This window comes from Alosa sapidissima, chromosome 21, assembly GCF_018492685.1.
Source record: "Alosa sapidissima isolate fAloSap1 chromosome 21, fAloSap1.pri, whole genome shotgun sequence".
Taxonomy (NCBI): domain Eukaryota; kingdom Metazoa; phylum Chordata; class Actinopteri; order Clupeiformes; family Clupeidae; genus Alosa; species Alosa sapidissima.
The window spans coordinates 25,804,581-25,825,511 of NC_055977.1; the positions used below are offsets into that span (position 1 = coordinate 25,804,581).

At 45.0% G+C, this 20,931-nt stretch overlaps 3 protein-coding genes and 1 non-coding gene across 5 annotated transcripts; all 4 read left to right on the forward strand.

The window, feature by feature from the left end:
• The first annotated feature begins 779 nt into the window (after positions 1-779).
• limd1b (LIM domains containing 1b) lies at positions 780-3,183 on the forward strand. 2 transcript variants are annotated; one of them, XM_042077095.1, is made up of 7 exons: positions 780-885; positions 1,262-1,363; positions 1,825-1,892; positions 1,978-2,040; positions 2,282-2,412; positions 2,825-2,876; positions 3,062-3,183. In XM_042077095.1, the coding sequence occupies exons 1-7, from the start codon at positions 864-866 to the stop codon at positions 3,125-3,127; spliced, it is 504 nt and encodes a 167-aa protein (XP_041933029.1). In that variant the 5' UTR covers positions 780-863; the 3' UTR covers positions 3,128-3,183. The 2 variants fall into 2 exon arrangements, with proteins under 2 accessions (XP_041933029.1, XP_041933030.1); XM_042077096.1 differs by having other exon boundaries at positions 858-885; positions 1,281-1,363.
• A 291-nt stretch (positions 3,184-3,474) lies between these two features.
• nrm (nurim) lies at positions 3,475-6,758 on the forward strand. Its single transcript, XM_042077093.1, has 4 exons — positions 3,475-3,716; positions 4,566-4,759; positions 4,931-5,107; positions 5,532-6,758. Exons 1-4 carry the CDS (start codon positions 3,566-3,568, stop codon positions 5,853-5,855), a joined length of 846 nt encoding a protein of 281 aa, XP_041933027.1. The 5' UTR covers positions 3,475-3,565; the 3' UTR covers positions 5,856-6,758.
• trnak-cuu lies at positions 4,294-4,366 on the forward strand. Its single transcript has one exon. It is a non-coding gene; the product is annotated as a tRNA-Lys (tRNA).
• A 1,407-nt stretch (positions 6,759-8,165) lies between the features above and the next one.
• On the forward strand, positions 8,166-20,322 carry ppp1r18 (protein phosphatase 1, regulatory subunit 18). The gene is made up of 3 exons (XM_042077530.1): positions 8,166-12,629; positions 18,291-18,510; positions 19,170-20,322. The coding sequence occupies exons 1-3, from the start codon at positions 8,304-8,306 to the stop codon at positions 19,187-19,189; spliced, it is 4,566 nt and encodes a 1,521-aa protein (XP_041933464.1). The 5' UTR covers positions 8,166-8,303; the 3' UTR covers positions 19,190-20,322.
• The last annotated feature ends 609 nt before the right edge of the window (positions 20,323-20,931 follow it).

Below are 20,931 nucleotides of genomic sequence, written 5' to 3' on the forward strand. Positions count from 1 at the left end.
CACAAAAAGACTATATTTGCGGCAGACCTATATACAGTGGCACCCACGTAGGCCTATTTATTTGTCTCATATGCCACGAAGATCATTCAGTAGGCTAACCTATGCTACACGAATAGCCCACAAACAAACACCTTAAAGGCTACTACACATAACATGTTTTTTGTTTGATACATTTTCTTTAATTTCACATTGACTTTTTTCAGATTTAACAAAGGCCCGAATAAAACATAGCATAATCGAACATGTATAGCCTACTACAGCCTACAAGCTGTCAACAACTTTATAGAGATCTGGCACCTTCACAATTTTGGCACAAGATTTGACCACACGGTGGCAGCAGAGCATTACAAATAGAAAATGTAGGCCAGTGGCCCAGTGAATCCCATAAATTGGAAATACTGTCAAACCTGAGCAGACATTAAGAAAACATATAATGTGTTCACAAATCGAGAGCATAGCACAGGTTTAGAAATAGTCTGTGTGGAAATGTTTACTCAGATGCCTACACAGGTATAACTTAATCTGAAATGGATAATTTTTTAGTTTGGATATTATTGTTACAATTTGGACAATGACGATGAGCGCAGGGACGAAAAAACAAGACTTGTCAAGTGTAGCCAGGTGGTCAAAATCCTCATTCAGTCATTTAGCTATGGGGGGTTCCCAAAAAAACAGCTAGGGGTAAAAAGACCCCCACTGTGCTTAAAGCCCTCCCCAAGCCCCCCACCCCCAGAGAGAGAGAGAGAGAGAGAGAGAGAGAGAGAGAGAGAGACATCCAGCCTTGGCTCCCCTTATAGCCCAGACTGACAGCCGTCTGTAGTTGGCTCAAATTAGACTTTACTCAGATGCACTGAAGACAGGACATGACTACTGAGCCAAGTTTCGGTGAGGAAAAATCAATAAGATATTTATTACTGTTCAAAATGGTGTGTGTAGCCCTTGAATCACACTTAATTCAACTGTTAACATTAAACTGGTGAATATTTTTGCATGAACGTGTTTGAAGTGTGAAGCTATAACAATGGCAATATACTATCCGTAAGGAACCATGGCCTGAGGCAATGTACTTTATATTGCTGCCATATTCAGCCATAGATATTCTCACACAATTATGGAATCTTGAAGGTCATCAAAAAATAAAGTTTTATCTTGAATCATACTCACAACCAACAAACAAACGCCACTGCTTTCAGCCCCCTTCATGGATATTCTGGTTTTCTTGGATACTTTGAGCAGCCATCTTTATTGTGTGCCCTGACAGAGCCATGTGTGAATTGCAGTGGGGGGGTGTATGGAGGTGGCCAGGCCTGCCGGGCTATGGGAAAGCTCTACCACGACAGCTGTTTCATCTGCAGCGTCTGCGGTGAGTGGACATTTTTTACCACTAAAGGAAGGAACACTATGACATTTTAAGTTGTTAAGGGGGCATGGGCAAATATATAATAATCATAATAATAATAATCATAATCATAATAATAATAAAAAAAATAAATTTATTTTATATAAATGCTTTTCTAGACACCCAAAGATGCTTTACCGTTTTACAAAAAAACAGAAAAGGTACATGGCCAAGGTTAAGTAAACAGAAAATATGTTTCTATGTGTTTTTTTGTGCTCACCAGAAAGTTTTGTGTGCGCACCAGAAAGTTTTGCATGCAGTAATAGGGGGTTTCGTAATTTCTGAAAAGTGATCAAGAATACTACCACTAAAACATAACACATTTTGAGAAAACTGGTCAAGACATTTTGCTTTTTAAATCTGAGACAAACAGTCCAACATTTGTTGTTACAGTTGTCTCTCCCTTTCTTTCTCATTCCGTTAAGACCAAAGACTGCAAGAACAGCCTTTCTACAGTGTGTCTGGTAAACTGTTCTGTGAAGATCACTTCAAGGTAGGTAAGCTATACTCTCTGGATATCTTGGAAGGAAACTCTGATGATGTAAACAGATATTTTCATACGATCTGCGTTTTCTCAGCACTCTGAGGCCCATCCTTCTACACAAACTTGTGACTCATGTGGCTTTCTCATCAAGGATACGGTAAGTCTCTGTAACAGATTTACACATGGATTAAGAGTGTTGGTCTTACATTTTGTATACTTTAGCAAAGGGATTTACAGAACATTTTAATTGAAACATTAATCTGTAATAGGAACATTAACACCTGTAGTGAGAGGCAGTGAAGGCAGTGAGATGTTATTTGGCAAAAACCTTTCAAACGGGCCTGGACCCTTGGCTGCTTGCTGTAACAGTGTGACCTTTGACCCTTGGCTTTGAGCAGGTCCTTCAGGCCTTTGGAAGCTGCTACCACCCAGCCTGTTTCTGCTGTGTGATCTGCTGTCAGAGTCTGGAAGGAGCACTATTCTTCCTGGACTCAACAAATAGGGTGTACTGCCTCAAAGACTACCAGAGGTACAGACCAAACTGGTCCCAAATGCTATTGTTGGTGATACACCCACACAGTTAATCCAAACACTGCAGAGTGGAACACAGATGGGAAGACTGGACAAGCTTGTATGCAAGTTTGTAGTCAGATTGTAATAAAGGATCCAATTACATGGGGTTTATAGTATTTTTAGTATAAGGTAATGTACTGGTCAATTGTAAGATATCCAGTATCTCAGGCGACCCCTTTTGAATTCCAGGCGACCCCAAGGTTGGGGAACGATGCTCTAGCTGTCTGTCTAGTAGTATAGGCCTACACATGCTCCAAAAAACTCTGGAATATTTCTTCAATGTCCAAAATGGAGGAACTCTCCTTTCATTTATGGTCTCCTTTCATTTCTGCACTCTTCATTCTCTTATTCTTTCCTACCTGCTACAGGTATGTGGCTCCAATCTGTGCCACCTGCCGTCGACCCATTCTACCTTCTGAGGTAAACTCAAACCCCCTTTGTTACATTTGCACTGCTTAGCCTGCTATTTGTAATTATAATTATGTAGATAATATATTCTGAAGCAGTAGCCTACTCTGTGTACAGTAACTGGTCATATATGTGCTATTTCTAATGTAACTTTGATGATTATTGACTAGCAGTGAAGGTTTATTTTTCCCTTACAGGGATCAGCGGTGACAGAGCGCATTGTGTCAATGAACCGAGATTACCATGTGGATTGTTTTCAATGAGATCATCCCTGAGAAATAGACTGCATGAAGGATAAGAAAGGTCACGGCCATTACAGTCAAACACAAGCCTGAATCATGACCAGATGTCCACTATACAGTAGCCGTAAAGGCAAGCACTTTTAAGGGAAATCAGTTCTTTCAGTTCTCTACATTTCACCTATGTGTTTCTTTGGAACAATGGCTTATTCTTTGTGGTTCCCTAATTTCCCCAACCTGAGTAAACTTTATTGTATGTGGCATAAAATCTGTGTATCTACAGCCGTGTTGTTTTTTTACCAGTTTAATGTCAAATTTAAGCTACAACGCAGTGAGGAGGACTCGAACCTGTGACGTGTCTATTGTACACACGGTGTTGCAGCTCCTCCAACAGGTTGTGGATTGCCAATGCAGTCGCTCATCCCGGAAATTAGTTTTACGTAGAAAAAAATAAAGTTTGACATGGCGTCAATCGACCTCCGTGTGTCTTATCTGAGCATTTTAGCTCTTTTAAACTTTGTTTTTGTGTTCGTGACCGGTACTGACTTTGTGCGTTTCATGTCCTTTCGAGCCATTTACCACAACATCACAGGGGGGTCGGCGCTCTGTCAAGGTAATATTTAACTCGTGAGTAGGTTGGTTGCATTGGCTATCTTCGCTGCCATAGATAACCGTTCCTGTTCCTTTACTATTAGCATAACGTTAACTTGTCATGATGCATTTAAGGCAAGTTGTCATTAACATTGTCAGTCTTTAGCCCAGGTTAAAATTACTAGAAGTTAGTTGGAGTTCTGAATTAACTTTCCACCTAACGTTATACATTTTAACGAAATGCATACACGTTCGGCAGTGTGCAGTTTTTAAGGCAGAAATAAGTTTCATTTTGATTTTAAAATCGCAATTTCTACGTTTCTTTCCAGCCTGCAGTTGAAATTCGATTCGTGAATTGGTTCAAAAACTTTAACATTTCATGTAGCCTAGCCTAGAACCTTCTGAATTCATGCATATTTGCATGCATACTACTTGTAAATGTAACTTATACCTGGAGGAGAGAAACGTTGAACAATTGCAAAGTAGGCAGATACAAAAATGTGAACATATGTAAAGTGGAATAAAACACGAAAATAAAATTTTTTCGAAAGTGTCGCTGAACAATGATGAAATTGGCGCGATGATGTCATCACGCTACAGCCCGGCTAGCTCAGTCGGTAGAGCATGAGACTCTTAATCTCAGGGTCGTGGGTTCGAGCCCCACGTTGGGCGATAAGCTTTTCTGCCTTAACACAGTGTATGATATTGGAATGTCTTGTTTACTCGAAATGGTTATCTTGGGTAGCTTGGTAGGAAAAGCCGTGAAGGTCGTAAGAGAGAATATGCCAATGCCCAATTGTGGAAACAGATAATGTTTCATACTGATAAGCACACCACCTCCACGCCTTTTTTGTGTGTCTGCTTGTCACAGAGTCTGTGCCATGGTCAGTGGCATTGAGAGACACATCAGTCCTCAAAGCTGTGTGTGTAGACCTCATCCTGTTGGCTCTCTTCACTGTCCAGCATAGTGTTTTGGCCTGGCCGCCCGTTAAACAGGCCTGTCAGTCTGTCCTAGGAGTGTTAAACCGGGCTATGTACTGTTCCACAACGGCTCTCGCTCTACAGGTAATACCATCATATTATCACAACATAATGTTAAGTATGTCATTCTTCCATATACTGATGACCACAACAATAAATTACCTTATATGTCCACCCTTTAACTGCATGATCCATCTTGAATCCCCTGTTGCTATCTATAAAAAACATGTAACTAATGCCATTTTCGTGTCATAGGCTTTAATGCGTTTCTGGCAGCCTGTGACTAACGCCCCCTGCCTGTGGTCAGTGCACGATGCACCCTGGGACATCTGGTTCCCTCTGATCTGCTTCGTTTTTCATTTTCTGGCCTGGGCAATTATCTTCAGTATTCTGCTGATATTCGACTATGGTGAACTGCTCGGAATCAAACAGGTAATAGCTAAGGATGGGAAATCTTTGTCCCAGTACCAAATTGAAGTAATGATCATGTAGTCTACTGAGGCACTATTACTGAGATGCATACATGTAAATACTTCACAGATTTAAACACATCACAGCCAGCACTGTTTTGCTGCAGTTTGTGCAATGCCAGTGGTTACTGCTGTTTTAATAGGCAGACACAGTGTGAGTGTTACTCTTGTGCACTGTGACAGAAGTCCTCTGCACATGTTTAGGTCATTTTTAGTGTCACTTCCTCAAATGCTACTGTCTTTATGAAACATTTGCTGAGAGGGTTCACTGAACCGTTATTCAGTTGATGGGAGGCAGTCTATGTGCGAGACAAAGGGTTACACAAAGTTTTCACATTACCTGTAATTTTTCATTTAACTCACGTTATCCTGCCACTCTACTTCAGGTGTATTATGAGTGCCTTGGCATGGGTGACCCCTTGGCCTTGAAATCCGCCCGAGCTCAACGGCTCTATGCCCACCTGCGCCACCCTGTGTGTCTGGAGCTTGGCGTCGTCCTCTGGCTCCTGCCCACGTTCCCGCTGGACAGGTTCCTGCTGGCAGGTTACCTGACCATCTACCTGGCCCTGGCCCACTCTCTGGACACCCAAGACTGTGCCTATTTGAGTGTGCAGCTGCGCAGCAAGATGCAGATCTTCTCTATACCACCAGGTGGCAGTGGTCAGGCTTTGTCAACCACAGCTAACAACAACAATCACAAGCATGATTGAATATACACTAGAGTATTGATGTCGTGTGTGAGGCAGAAATTGGAGAAGAGATGTACTGAATTAGTCTCCTGACAACAAACAAGGAAACAGACAAACAAACAAACAAACACAAAATCACTGATGTTTACAGCTGCATCCGAACAAAATAAGAGTTATCTATCACAGTTACCTTGAATGTTAAACAGTTAGTATTCAAGATAATGAGGTAGAGCATGGTTGTTGCAGTACTACATAATGACTGTTTTTCTACAGTCAGTGAACTATTCAGGTCATTGAGATAGGCATGATTGAAGTACACAGCACATATCTTTAAAAGTGTCATCTTTTATGTGTATATTTTGTCATTATCCAATTTTATAGTATTTTGTGTACATTTTGTGCAAATTGCTGCAAGGCTTTTTCAGGTAAATGTCTTCCACAGTTTGGGTTAACAGTCAGAATATGATTTACTAACCCTAGGATCAAACATATCAGAGTGCCAAGCTATTATAGAAATGTTCATAAGTGCATCTGCAGAAATGGTACATTCACTGGTATTGGAGTTTACCACTTTACAACAGCCACAGGGAACTATATGCTGGATTGTTTTTATTGATTATTTTAAGGACCGAAAGAGCTGCTAAAAGTCTTTCTAAACAAGAGGAGGCTAAAATGTGCAGAGTATGTGTAAATGCTGAGATGAGAGAAATCAAGTTTTGTTTATGTTATGACAGTCAGTATAAAGACTAAAGTAATGTTGTAGTTTCTACTTGCATAGAGCTTTGGGGGCCTTTTGCAAATCCCAACACAGCTTATACACTGGAAAGACATATGTTACTGTCTGAGCTACACGCTGGTCCATATAATGAAATATACACTATAGGCCTAAAGCATGAGGTTTTAATAAAATAGTCATTCAAGGAATCACGTGGTGTCATTTATGGTATGGGCCTATTGAAATAAATGAAAAAAATTAACTGCACCACACCACACCGATAATCATATCAAATCAAAAGGAAAGTTCTGAAGCAAACCAGGGGGGTATCCCAAGTATGTGGTTTAGTGACAAACCTGTAAGTTTACTCAGAGTAAGGGATAAATCTCCTAATAGAAGAGTTGCATGGCTTCATTCTCCTTACAAAACAATGCCATAGAGCTCTTGTCGGAGATTTACCACTTACCCTGAGTGAACTTACCCAGGTTTGCCACTAAACCACGTACTTGGAATACCCCCCTGGACGGGAGGCTGGTGTGTAGCCATGCTCACCTTGTGTAACTCCGATCCTGTCCTGTCGACTGCACGTTCAGTGGTGACCCCCATCACCCAGCTCCACGGCCGCTAGGGAGGGAGGGAGCGAAGAGGTGGGTGGTTGACTGGCAGACGGGATGTCTAATTTAGACGTCTTTTCTTAGGACGCGCAATATGGTGTGTGCCACTAACTCCCTGAAGGAATTTAATGTAATTATCGGATTAACTTCGAGAGGCACCGAAGCTGGAAATATTTACTACCAATGGAGACGTTTTCTGTCTTCACGTTCTGATTCTCTCGGAGGTCGCGCATCTTAGGCTATAGTATTAATAGCCATACACTTAGGTTTTTTGACAACCTCGAATAAACAGTTAACGGTCTACCATCCAGGCATTGCTGAGATCTGAGCCGTATGCTGCGTTTGCAAAGCGCTTAGAAGGCTACTTTTTACCCTGGGGAAAGATGGTAAGCACTTCGAAGACATCTGCGCCAGCCTTAAAAACTCCAATCAGAAGGAAATAATATCGCTGAAGGTTTGTAAGTGTATTATTCCCTCATTGCCGTGTAATGGAACTGGAATTGTTATTTTGTCATCAGTTGTTGATGCACTTACAGCAGATGCATTATGCCCTGAAGAAGTGTTTGAGATGATACTTTTCTTGCATAGCCAGCAAAGAACAATACAATTACTTTTGAAGTGATTCCGAAAAAAATACTATCTACCTTCACGAGGGTGACCTAACTGGCAGCAATAACCACCCTGTATTTTAACATGAAGGAAACAATTAATTCAGAGTAGACTTTTCTCTCTTTACTTTTGCAACTTTACTTTGCTTACTCTCTTTACTTACATTACAACGTTGATGCAACGGTTGTGTTGTGAAGATTATGACTGTATAAGAGTATAGTGTACTTGTTTTTGTCCCTCATATAGCCTAAAACCATTGATAAAAAATAACTTTTATTCGCAAGTATGCCTACAGGGCTGTGAAGTGTTTCCACTTTCGTCTTTGCACATGCATACCTGTGATGGCAGTGTTGTATTGCAGCACTAAAGAGCCTTTGTTTGCAACCCTGACAGGGTGCAGTGACCTGAGAGAGGATTCAGGCAGGCAGCCTGAGGTTCTGACCGAGAAATATCCCCCCCCCCCCCCCCCCACCACACACCCGTTCACCCGTCTACTGCAGCTGCAGCAGCAGTCCTTTCTCCCTCCGGGTGATGTCTGTCTCCTCCCTACCAGAATGGAAACAACTCCTGCTGGAGCGCAAGAGGAGAGAGGAGGAGGAGCGCGAGAGGAGAGAGAGAGAGGAGGAGGACAGGCTTGCTAGCATGCCCGCCTGGAAGCGAGGCATCATCCAGCGCAGGAGGGCAAAGCAAGAAGGTGGCGGAGGAGAGAGAGACAGGGAGAGAGAGAGGGAAGGAGGCTACCAGGCCGTGGATTCAGGCGATGCCGAGAGCTACATATTGACACAGACCGGTGGCGAAATGACCATTACCCTGGAGCCAGAGAGGACACAGTATGACCTCCTCCCGATCAAGGCGTTTGGGCGCGTCTCCATGGAAAACATTGGCCCCATCAGACAGAACCCGTTCATAAAGTCTCAGAGTGGGTGGAGGAAAAACAGGGAGTTGGAGAAGGGTGTAGATGTCCAGGATAAGGGTACAGACGCCGAAAGAGGGGGCAGTAGGGGTCATGACAAGGAGATGGTCAGAGGAAGGGAGATTGACATCAAGATAGAGAGACAAAGAGATAGAAGTGAGGGCAGGGAGAGGGACCGGAGCGTCGGGAGAGAATCAGGGAAGGACAGAAGTGGAGAGAGGGATAGAGACAACGCGAGGATAACAAAAGAGGGGCAGAAAGACACAGACACCACCCTCTTTCCCCTCGTCCCAGGCCTGCGCACCATCAAGGCTGAAAACATTATTATCATTGAGAAAGACAGAAGAGGTAGCGAGAGAGAGGATAAGATGATCGAAAAAGTTGTGGAGAGGGAGAGAGAGAGACAGGAGGAAGAGGAAGAGAAGGAGGAGGAGGGGAGTGGAGGAGGAGAAAGAGGAGAGAAGAAAGGGATGAGAATGGATCTGAGAGAGTTCCTGGCAGGCGGTGGGAGCGTGACTGAGATCAGGGCCACAGAGGTCCTGATTATCAAACCAGCGGGGGTGGACGACAGGGCCACAGGAGTCAAAATGGCCACCAGGGGTGGTGAGGGCAGGGTGGACCAGTGGGAGGTGGAGGGGCAGGAGGTGCCGGGGAGAGACCCACGGAGCTCCTGCGAGGACATGGTGGAGGGCGAGAGGGAGCGGCCCAGAGAGGCGGCCTGGGCTCCAGACCAAGAGCGAGGGAGAGAAAAGGCCAGCGTGAAAGAGCCTGGCGTTTGGCCCAGGCCACAGGCACAGGCCGCCGTCCAGCGAGAGGAGAGGGAGGTCAGCGCTGGCCCAAGCAGCAGCAGCAGCAGCAGTGACAGCAGTGGGCTTGTAGAGAGAGGAAGCCGGGTGAGCCAGCTACTCAGCAAATTTGGGGAGCACCGCAAGCCCCCGTCCAGGTCCAAGAGCTCCGACTGCTTCGTGCGGCTCAGCAGGGAGAGAGACAGGTCCGGCAAAGGGGGCAGCGGTGATGACCTGAGCGGAGGCGAAGAGGGACAGGAAGACGAGGCGGAGAGGGGGGCTATGAGAGGGGTGCCTAAGCGATCCTTCAGCTTCTCCGACCGCATCATAACTGCTAAGGAGAACGGGCTGGCCGAGGGTGGTCATCTCGATAGGAAGGCGGTTGAGAGGACGTTTTCGGATCGTAGAACAGGGGAACGTCCCGAGAGGGGAACCAAACCAAAGGTACTGCTAAGATGGAGGCATGCAGATAAACAAGCAAAGCCAGCCGCTGAAGCTGATGTTAAAACTGAGAGACAGAGTGAGACTGATAGGGAAGTGAAGGGACCTGAGAATGATATGACTACTGGAGAAAAGACCAACTCACCCAAAGAGGGCCCTGCTGGGCTGGTGGTGAAGATGACCCAAGATGAGGGTTTCACCGTGGCCTCTGTCAGAAACAAGGAGGGCATAGCGTTCGCACGGAAGGTGTCCATCCGCCACGAGGGAAAAGCGAGAGCCACAGAGAAGGAGACCAAGAGAAACGAAAACGCGAGCGACAGAGCGAGCGAGATGCTGGCCGAGCGACTCACAGAGACAAACATCACGGAGAGAGAGATGGAGAGAGACAGGATGATCGAGCGAGAGAAAGAGTGGGAGAGACAGATCGAGCTCCAGATCGAGGAAAAGAAACAGTCCAGCGTGTGGCGAGCAGAGGCTGAGTCCAAGCCACCCCAATGCATATGCGTCCATTCCACTGAGAATGCAGTGTATGCACCACGCAGCCCGTCCAGAGTTATGTCTGCTGCTACTGAACTCTCAAACGTTCCCCGTAGCCCGACTGTAAAGGAAGCAGACGCAGGGGGTCGGTCAGACTGGGAAAGCACTGAGTCAGAGGACCCTCTTTTAACCCAAACTGTGCTTTCGCAACACACAGAGGAGCTCATCTCCAAGATAGGCAGGGTGCGGGATAAAAAGTCCGACCGTGAAAATCGGAGAAGGACGCAGACGTGTGTGTATGCAGATTCCGACACGACAGGTGGAGAAGACATGCAGAATGCAGATATTCATTCACCCGAAGATGAGGCGGTCGTAGACAGCAGCGTAAAGTCTCCCTATGACGGTTATTCAGGTCGTGTGTACAAGGAGGAGCAGCCGGTGCTTAAATCGCCCAAGCGATGCGTTTCGGTGGGTCTGTCTCCAGCGCCGGATGAGATACAGATCCCAAGAACTGTGTTCTTTGGTGTGGACATGGCACCAGACAGGCCGAGAGCACGCATCCCCAGCACAGATGGACCAGAGGGTGGAGGAAGTGGAAGAGGAGGAGGAGGAGAGGCGGCGGGGAAAGGGGTGGAGAGGAGGGAGAGCTGGAAGGCCGGACGACCCTTGACCCGCGTCGAGTCCCTCCGCGAGAAGATCCGTCAGAGGGAGCTGGAAAAGCAGAGGGCCAGAGAGGCCGGCGCGGTGGACGGAGAAAGCGAGGATCTGGACGCAGCGGAGAAGGACACGTGCAAGGAGAGATGGAGGGACGCAGCGCAGGAGAGGGCGTCCGAGGAGAGGAGGAAAATGGGGTGGGAGATGGAGGGAGAAGGAGAGAGAGAGACGACGGCCGCGGTGGACGAGTGGAGGCAGGAAGAGCCGCTGCCGCTGACAGCCAGCCCGTTTGACGTCACACAGGAACTCAGCGTGTCAAGAGCCAGCCCTCAACTTCCTGTTCCCCTTTCGCTCTCGCAACCCTTTGCTGCTGCAGAGGAACAAGACGACAGATCGCTTTACATCGCTGGCACTCTGATAGCCTACTCGGACCGCGCGGAGGACATAGAGGTCGAGGAACTGACCCAACATGTAGTGGACCTGACGGCCGAGCAGGTTTGTAGACACGGGGACACAGACAGACCGCAAGGCGTGCGTGGCGTGGGAGACGAGAGAGGAGAAGGCGACGAGCTGCCAGACGAAGACTACCTCCCTCCGTCGCAAACCTCCTCACCCGCGAGCTCGCTCTCGCTCTCTCCACCTCTGCCTCACTCGCTGGCCGCCATGAGCCGCATCTACAACCTGAAGACGGTGGGCTCGCGGACTGGACTGTGCGAGAGACCCGTGGAGGTCCTGGCGCACAAGCCCCTGCCCCACGAGGACTACAGACCTTTCCGTCCGAAGTTGACGCCAGAGCCGACACCGTGTCATCAGCAGGAGGTGCAGGTGGACCGTCCGTCTAAGGTGGAGCATCCCTGGGAGTCCAGCGACGAGCCCCTCAGTGTCCTGTCTGTGCAGCGTCAGGTGGAGCAGTTGCGACTCCGAGAGCAGGAAGTGAGACGACAAATGGTCCAGACCGAGAGGAGCACCTTCGGTGAAAAGGAGATCAAGGCGCCTCAGGGTCAGCAGAGGGAGGAGACCCAACAGCAGCAGCAGCAACAACAACAGCTGCGTCCAGTTGATGGGCAGACGAGGGACGTGACATCACCAGCAGGCCCCAGAACACCGCCACCTACTTTCCGGGCTCAGCCGAGACTGAACCAATCGAAGACCTTCTCCAGCCCATCGCCAGAGAATGCGAGAAAATACCCGGAGAGGCCAACAGCGCCTGTGCCGCCATCCTCCCCGGCCAGTCTCTCCCCTTCCCCTTCCCCGACCCACACCCCCTCCCCGTCCGCCTCTCCCTCCCCTCCACTCATCTCTATCCGCAGCGCCTCCTCCGCCCCGAGAGGCAAGAGGGGCACCACCATAACCATCACCCCCAGAAAGCCAGCTGGAGCAGCAGCTGCGTCGCCAGCCAGCCCCTCCACCTCCACCTCCGCCTCCGCCTCCAAACCGGCCGGTCAAACCAAGACGCCCGCCCCCAACGGAACAGGTGAGGGGGGTAAGAAGAGGTACCCCACGGCCGAGGAGATTCAGGTGATTGGGGGATACCAGAACTTGGAGAAGTCCTGTCTGGTCAAAAGCAGAGGGACAGCGAACAAAGGGGTGAGTGATTGTCAGTGCTTTTTGTGGCTATATATCCCTCTTTGTCCGTACAATCCTTATAGAATCTCTCTGTGTCCCCACAATACTTATAGAATCACATAGTGTCCGTATTATCCCTCCATATAAACTGTGTATGACATCCTGATATCACTCCATCCGGACATGTGTTCTTTACTGTTATATAATGTAGATTTTTGCGTATATGTGTTCTGATCTGTATCAAATGTGTGTTTGTGAAGTCAAGCAGAGCACAGGATCTGAGAATATAGTCTGAGAACATTTTGTTCTTGCAGCTTCAGTTTACTATTAGCTGTACACGTAAGCATGTAATCTACACTAACACTTTCCCATTGATCAATCAATCTTCATTACAATACTTCCAAAAACTGAGTAAAAATCAGTTAAAGCAAAACAAGTAAATGACTGCCTGAGGTTGTTGATCTCTGATCATGTTGAGTCTGATCTTTCATTTGGTGAGGTGAGCAGAACATCTTGATTGCTCAGGGGACACTTGAACTGAGATAAGCCAGGTTTAGGCTTATCCTGCACGACAGGTGAAAAGCTACGAGGCTGTTTTCAAAAGTATTGCAGCCACCATGTTGTTTCTGTTCTTAGTAAAACTTCCAGGACTATTGCACTGCGCTTTTCAGCTGCAACCCTTTCAACTATTCATTTTTACTCTTAAATAAGTGTTATTGTCTATTGTGTGTGAATCAGGTGTGTAAATTACATTACAAGAGAATAATATTTGATTTGATTTTTGTTCAGTATGGCAGTTTTCACATGCAGACAACCTGTTTGTAAAGATGCTGCCAATACGTGTGCTGGCTGCATGGGCACAACACAATGGCACACGGCACAGTTGATATAGCTTTTGTTTACGTGCTGCTTGCATAATAGTTTCCCTGTTGATTCCAACACGGCAAGTCTAGCTAACTGAGAGAGAGAGAGAGAGAGAGAGAGAGAGAGAACAATGTGTAACTCTGGTGGGGGGGCAGAGACACACAGTCTTACTGAGATAGAGGCAGGAAACCACAGTAAAAGAAACCAGCCACTCTTTATCATGTTTCCCTGGTCTGTCTGGGGGCCTATAGGCTGTTGCTGGTTGCAAAGCAACAGGTGCTATAGAGCACTGATTATTTATTCACTGATAATATATTCACAGCAATGATAGGCCAATGAAATGTTGATCTTAACAATGTAAAATATGTCAGGCTGCACATCAGAATTGCAACACAGACTGTGTGCGTGTGTGTGTGTGTGTGTGTGTGTGTGTGTGTGTGTGTGTGTGTGTTAGACTGAGGGCCTTATTCTTGAGTAATTAGGACAGCTCCACTACAAAGGCCTACTGGAGCATAAACAGGAAGACTGAGCTGGCAGAGTGCTGTGAGTTTAGCGTTTCTGCTAAGCCACTGACTGCACCTTCTGCCATCCCAACACACACCTCTCACTGCTACACAATTAATTCTAGTTATTGAAAACACATACACATCCCACACAATATCCACACTTTTTAGAACCTAAGATGGCTACCAGGTAATAACGTCCAATAAGTAAATGGACAATGTCTATTCACAATGGCATTGCAGAGTGCTGTTACAAATTGTTTGGTGAGGAGGAACAGTTATTTTTGGAACTTATTCTTATTGTACCAACAATATGCACATCTGTGGGATATGCCTAGGCTTTTGTTCAGGCCCTCCTGTAAACGCATGCTGTTTCTCAATCAATCGACTGGATTGTCGGTGACTTTCCTGGGAATATCCTGCTTCCCTTTGCAGCAGGCTTGTTCCATGTTCCTTAGCTTTTTCCTGTTTGTAGGGACTTCGCTGCATGTTTTACTGTGTGTGGCTGGGATTTCTGACTCATTGTCAAGTTGACAGGGAAAGAGTGGAGAAGTGTGAGCAGAGAGCGAAATGACTGGGCTATGCAGGCGATCTCTCTGGCAGTGTTTACTGGTTTCCCGGACAGTGTTTGTTGCAGTTCTTCCCAGATATTTTGCTACGCTGAACACTGACACTACCCATTGTTTCATGAGCAAGTCTTCCCATTCTGAAATGGGGCCAACTGACATGATTTTTGGAGATCGAGAGGGAGAGAGAGAGAGAGAGAGAGAGAAAGAGAGAAAGAGAAAGAGAAAGAAAGCCAGAACTGCACAATGCAGTAATGCATGAGACAGGAGAAAATAATCAAGATCAGCTCTGCCAGTTCATTTTTGGAGAACCTTGTGACTCACTCACGGATGTCTGTGTAGCCACTTCCTCATTAACTCTCGAGCGCTTCCCCTGTCGGAGCCAAGAAGAAGAACTAACTACCTCCAGCCATTCATATGGCTGTCCCAATAGCTGTCTTCCGCAGCGGTTTACAAAGAGCAAGTTTAGAGTTTAGTGGATACAAATGATTAAGTCCAGAAAACTATGTGTTATGGTATGGTATCCATTCTCATTTGTTGATTGAAGAATTAACAAACAGTGTTACAGGCCTTTGATGTCTGTATGGCCATGCATGATCTCTAAATTATACTGTATCTGTGTAGGCTACTTTACCTGTTAACTATAGGTCAAGATCCACTAAATGTTTTGTGCTTGCAGGCACATATCACTTCCGGAGTCAGTCGCCTTAATAGAGAGGTCAAGATCTGCTAAATGTTGTCTTTCACATCCAAACAACTTCACACTCGCCATTGCACTTACTCAGCAAGTGTGTAGCTGATTGGATACAGGGTTATTGAGAAAAGTGAAGAACAGACAGACAGAGATTCCCTGCTACAGTATACCTTCATAGGAAGCAAGTCATTAAAGTGTTGCTTCAGACTTACAACTACTGAACGGGAGTGTTCTACTACTGATACTAGAAGCTGATTAGCTGATCTTGTCAGTCATCACAATTGTTTTTGTCCGTAGTGAGCACAGTGGACACAACACCGGACTTGACATAACTGCCAAATCTCTTAACTGGATCAGTCCTCTCACTGTAAGGAAACCCACTTAACACCTTGAGGGCTAATTAAGTTTTGAGGGGAAAAAAAAAATCTTGAAGGTCGTAAGGAGTTTTTTAAAGAAAAACTACCCATGGGGCATTGTGCCAGTCGCAAGCTACACATGATTCACCTGTCCCGTGTCCTGTGTGATGTCTTAAGTGTCTGTCCGTGTGAACGCTCGCCCTGCAAGTTTGCGTTCTTGAGATCATTTGACGTCAGAAATCTCGTCGGCTCCCTAAGCCAACAGCGGGGGGTGACTGTGTGATCTTCTCCGATCACCCTTGGCTAGGTCACCTCTCTCTCTCCTACTTTCTCTCTCACTTTCTCTCTCTGTCTCCCCCTCAATCTCTCTATCTATTCCTCAAGGCTTTGTGCCCTTACAAGTAGTTGACTTCGGTGTCATAACAGTTAGAGTTAGGATTCTCACATCTCTTTTAGTGTTCAGATACATTATGATTACCGGTACGTTATGTTATTTTGATAGTTTCCCAGTTGCATAAGTCTTTCTTCCATCCCCCGTTCCTTCACACAATGTTCTCTTTGTCGTTTCTTCTCCTTCCTTGGCTCCCTTCTTCTTCCTGTTCTACAATGTACCATTTTAGCCTTCCTGATCTTTTTTCTCGGTCTGCTGCTCTTGCCATCCCTCTCCCCTGCTGTGTCATCCAGGGTTAATCGGGGCAGCCACCAGGATTAGCCTGCAGTGTCTTATCTCCAAGCGACCGACCGGCCTCTCTCACACCATGGGGGCAGAGCTGCAGACCTCTGTCCACTCAGACAGTTAGCTGCTCGCCACTTTGGGGGTTTAGTCCTTTTTGGATTGGATTGGAAAGTCTTTATTGTCCCTGAGGGGCAATGCAACAAGTTGTCAGCACCAACAGACACAAAATAAGGAGATAAATACAGGTCTACAATCATAACATGCAATAGGACACATCATAGTAACACTTGCAAGGTATAGATTTATATTATTACTATAAAAATGTATAATAGCAAAGTGACCTACAGCTTGTTTAAATGTTTGTTTGCAATCACACTGGTTAGTCATAACAATATGATCTGCTCTGTCACACAAGACCCTTTATCCATGTCCCACTGGATCACATTGGCCTGTACCTTAAACAGAATCAAGATCAGCAGAATCATTTACGTCCCTTGTATTTCAATAAGGATATACAAGACAAGTATATCAGAATGTGGCATTGTGACTCTCATGGGAGAGATGAGATTGATCGATGAGGTGTTTATGTTTGGCAATCAACAGGTGCTTTGTGAGATGTCATGCTATTGCATATTCAATAGGACCTTGTCCATCAGTGTTCAGCTGGCTTTTTTGCCTTTATTCAGATAGGGAAGTGAAGAGTGACAGAAAGCAAGTGGGAGAGAGATCAGGTGAGATCGGGAAATGACTGCAAGTCAAACCCTGGTGCCTGTGGTATGGACATTGCAGCCACTTGTGCCACAGCTCGCCCTGAACTCTGTGTTTGCATGGACTGCCTTTATTTAAAATATTTTCTTTTTAATGGTAAACACATGCTGTTTCAACAAACATATACCAAGCCAGCCACATACCATAATCGTATGTGCTCCTTGGGAATTACTGACAGTTGCATTTTACTGGTGCAAAGTGCATTCATGTGTGCAGGCTTGTGTGTAAAAGTGTTGTTTGATGAGAAGGGATAGAAGTGGGTGTCGTGTCAGCTCGAGATAATTCAGCCCATGGTGTTATTCTGACACGAACAGCTGAAGCACTTTGAGGAAAATCATAATGCATGCATATGATGGCCATTTCTAACAATGTGATATTGTTATGTTGTAAAACACATGGATATAGGTACATGTAGTTACAGTGGTTGTTTACATAATAGAAGAACTGCTAATTCTGTACGGTTCTGCATAACAGAGTGCTTAAAAGTGCTATGTGGCGTTCTATAGGCTGGAAGATTCTGGAACACAGCCACGGGGCGCTCTGCCATTGACTTGCATTTTGCTTAATACCGTGCCATACACAGTGATCTTACCAAAGAGCTTGGTAAGATCGCTATCTGGTTTGCATGCTAACCTTAGTAGATATTTGGGCAACACAGGACATAGGCGTTTTTCAAATATTGTGTCAAAACAGTCATATCCTCACATTCTGTTGATATTCCCAAGTCATTTTTAAATGTTTTTTAACTAAAACTAAAATGTTTTAAAACCTTCAACCGTGAAATGCAGCTATAGAGGATGTCACATCAGGGCCACCACTGCTGCTTTTGCCAAGTGCCACAGTACACAACAATAGCAGTTCACTAGTGTGGAGTCATAATAGGTCACTGAATTATAGCCATGGCTGGAACCAGTCTTACTGCCATGCTTCCACCTCTGTGTGCATTGTGCACCTGTGACTGCATTTGGTTCTCTCAGTCACACTTATCACACAGTGTAAATGCAGGAACATTATTCAGTTCACTATTCCGTGTGGTGACAGGCACCCTTGGCGACGACATAAAGTGAAGTAAAGTAAGTGACTGGTATTTCACTGTGCTTTTATCCAAAGCAACACGCAGTCGCATCGGAAGGTTTGGGATTTGGACCTGGGCCGACTGGTTGTCACGTAGCATCATGTCACGTGTTGTGTTATTAACCGGCACTTTCTTTCTTTCTTTCTTTTTTTTTTCTTTCTGTCTCTCTCTCTCTCTCAGGGGAAGGTGTGTTTCGACGAGGCCCAGCTGGAGCGAGTGTGTGAGTACCCATCTGAGAACTCCATGCTGGCCACCTTCCCCCCCTCCCCTCTGCTGGGGTCCGACCCGGGGAGGGAGGAGAGGGGGAAGGGTCAGGAGGAGGAAGAGGAAGAGGAGGAGGAGAGAGGAGGAGGGATCAGCAAGAATGTGGGCTCCGGAGTGGGCCGAGTGCTGAGAGTGGGTCAGTGCCACCCTCACTTTAATAAACAAATAAGCTAAATATAAACACAAACAATAAAAAAACGTAAACATCGCTTGTTGTTAAATCAGCTGTATTTCCTAAAGCCATCACTGTGGTACGACCATGTGGAAAAAGAGAATATTCAAAACGGCAGTGTCAATCATTTGATGGGTCGTAGCACTGTAATGCTATCTAACACATTTGGCTAATGTGGTTTCTACTGCATATAGCATAATTAATTGCGCTAAGTCATAAACTAATTCATTGCCAATAATAAACACTAAAAAAGGTGGGGAAGCCCACCTTTCTTTGGCCAGCACTATCTTTTCGGAAATGCTTGTGATAATTCTGTTCTACAAGTTCTATACTCTGTCTAAACTCTGTATTGCTTATAATAATGCATTCATTATTGTGATTTCTGATAGTACTGCAGAATGTAGAGGTAACATGTGTTTTGGTGTGGTTTGTGTCTGTAGTTTTCTTTATGTAGTGTAGGAGTCTAGCATATGTCCCTGTGACATGCATGTTGGATTGTAAAATGCCCCTATCTCACTATCATTTCTGTGTAGACATTCTGACAGTTTATCATCATTTACATTCTGGTACATTCTTAATTTTAGTATCGTTTTTAATCTTCATTTCCTTGTTTTCTTGTACAGATGAGTCCTGCAGACGATAGACATCCATGACCTCTGCAAAATCAACTACTGTAGATCCAGAATGCCGATGCATCAGATGTTGAAGGTTTTCTTCGTACAGTGCTCATGTATTTTCCATTTTATGTGTTGTGTCTGATTTGTATATTTCATGTTCATGTCTAGGTTTTTGTTTGTTATGATCTTGTAAATTGAAGTTCAATGAGGAAGAAATGGTACAATATCAGTAGGGTGGAATTGTTGGTTTTGAAGCAGTCTCCAGAATGCTTCACACATGTGTTGCTAGGCCTACTTAATTTCATGCAGATTGCGCCTGACAGGAAAAAGAGTTTAATTTAGCCGGGATTTCCCCATACTGCCTTGCACGCGATTTTATTCATGCTGCTAGGCAGCCTGGATTCCATGGACCTGATTTTCACCTCAACGAAGGAACCAATCACAGAACAGAGGGGGGACAGCGGCTATGAGCGACGTACAGACACATTTGATACGACATTCGTAGCGCCCAATAAACGGCTCTGGGCATTCCCAAACCACATCTCAAATACGAGAAAATGAATGTGTAGTTCCCAGACCCCATCTCAATGAGATGAGGTCTGGCGTTAGCCAGGCTAAGTTTCATTAAAAAATTCACCCAATTCAGCACAACTTGCACAGTTTTTAATCAACATTGTTTTTGTAGAAGACCTAATGTGCTTGTCCTTACATTGTGACTTTCAGCTCAAAACTGCTGATGAATTCAAAGTAAGCATTTTCCATGATCTGAACAGCACAACTCTTTTATAACAAAAAACTACAGTACATAAAATAATAACCATTCCTACATGTGTTGCTCTGCACAGAAGTTTCATTGATTCCCTTTTTTTGTAGCAGAGTTTATCTTTAAAGAAAAATGTGTATTTTAGTGGACAGAATTGGTATTATTTTCAAAAGGTGAAATTATACATGGAATGGTGTTTCTGAGAAAGGGATTGTAAATGTATTCATGTTGTTGCAAGTACAAAAATGATTTAAAGAAAATATCTGAGGTGAAGTGAACTTCAGTGTACTTACATTATGGATACTTTGTACATCTATGTGATAATTCTTGTTTTTTTTATTGTGGTTGAAGAAGCTGGCTTCAAAATATATGTGTAAATAAACTACTGTGAATTGACATGTGTTGATATTTTGTAAGAAATTCAGATGGAAGAAGCAAGGTAGGCCTACTGTATGAGCTCTAGCCCAGTGTTTCTCAAAGTGTGGTCCGCAAGCTATCCCAAGTGGTCCGCGAACAGACGTGGTAAAATATTATATAGATGAGTTGTTTGCAATATTGAACCAACTTGTATGTTAATCCAAACAGTTAAAGTAAGCTATGCCAGTTTAAATCATATGAATCCTCTGCCTATCGTGTACTGTTGAAGTATAGGTCTACTCTTTTTTTTAACTAAGTGGTCCGTGAGTTTTTGTTTAATTGGTTAAGTGGTCCTTGGTCTGAAAAAGTTTGAGAAACATTGCTCTAGCCTATGTCAATTCAAGCCATACTGTGTCATATTAATGAGACCTGACTAGCTTCATTGAGATACAAAAGGCCAACATACTACAGTGCAGCACGACGCCTAGCGGAGATCTACTGTATTACACACAAACAAAATTACCGTGATATCAAGTAACAACACTGCATTAATGCATTGATGCATGGTTCGTAATTAAGATTTAAATATAATGTTTTTCTATACTGTACTATAGCCTAATTATTTAAACACATAATTCTGGATATCTG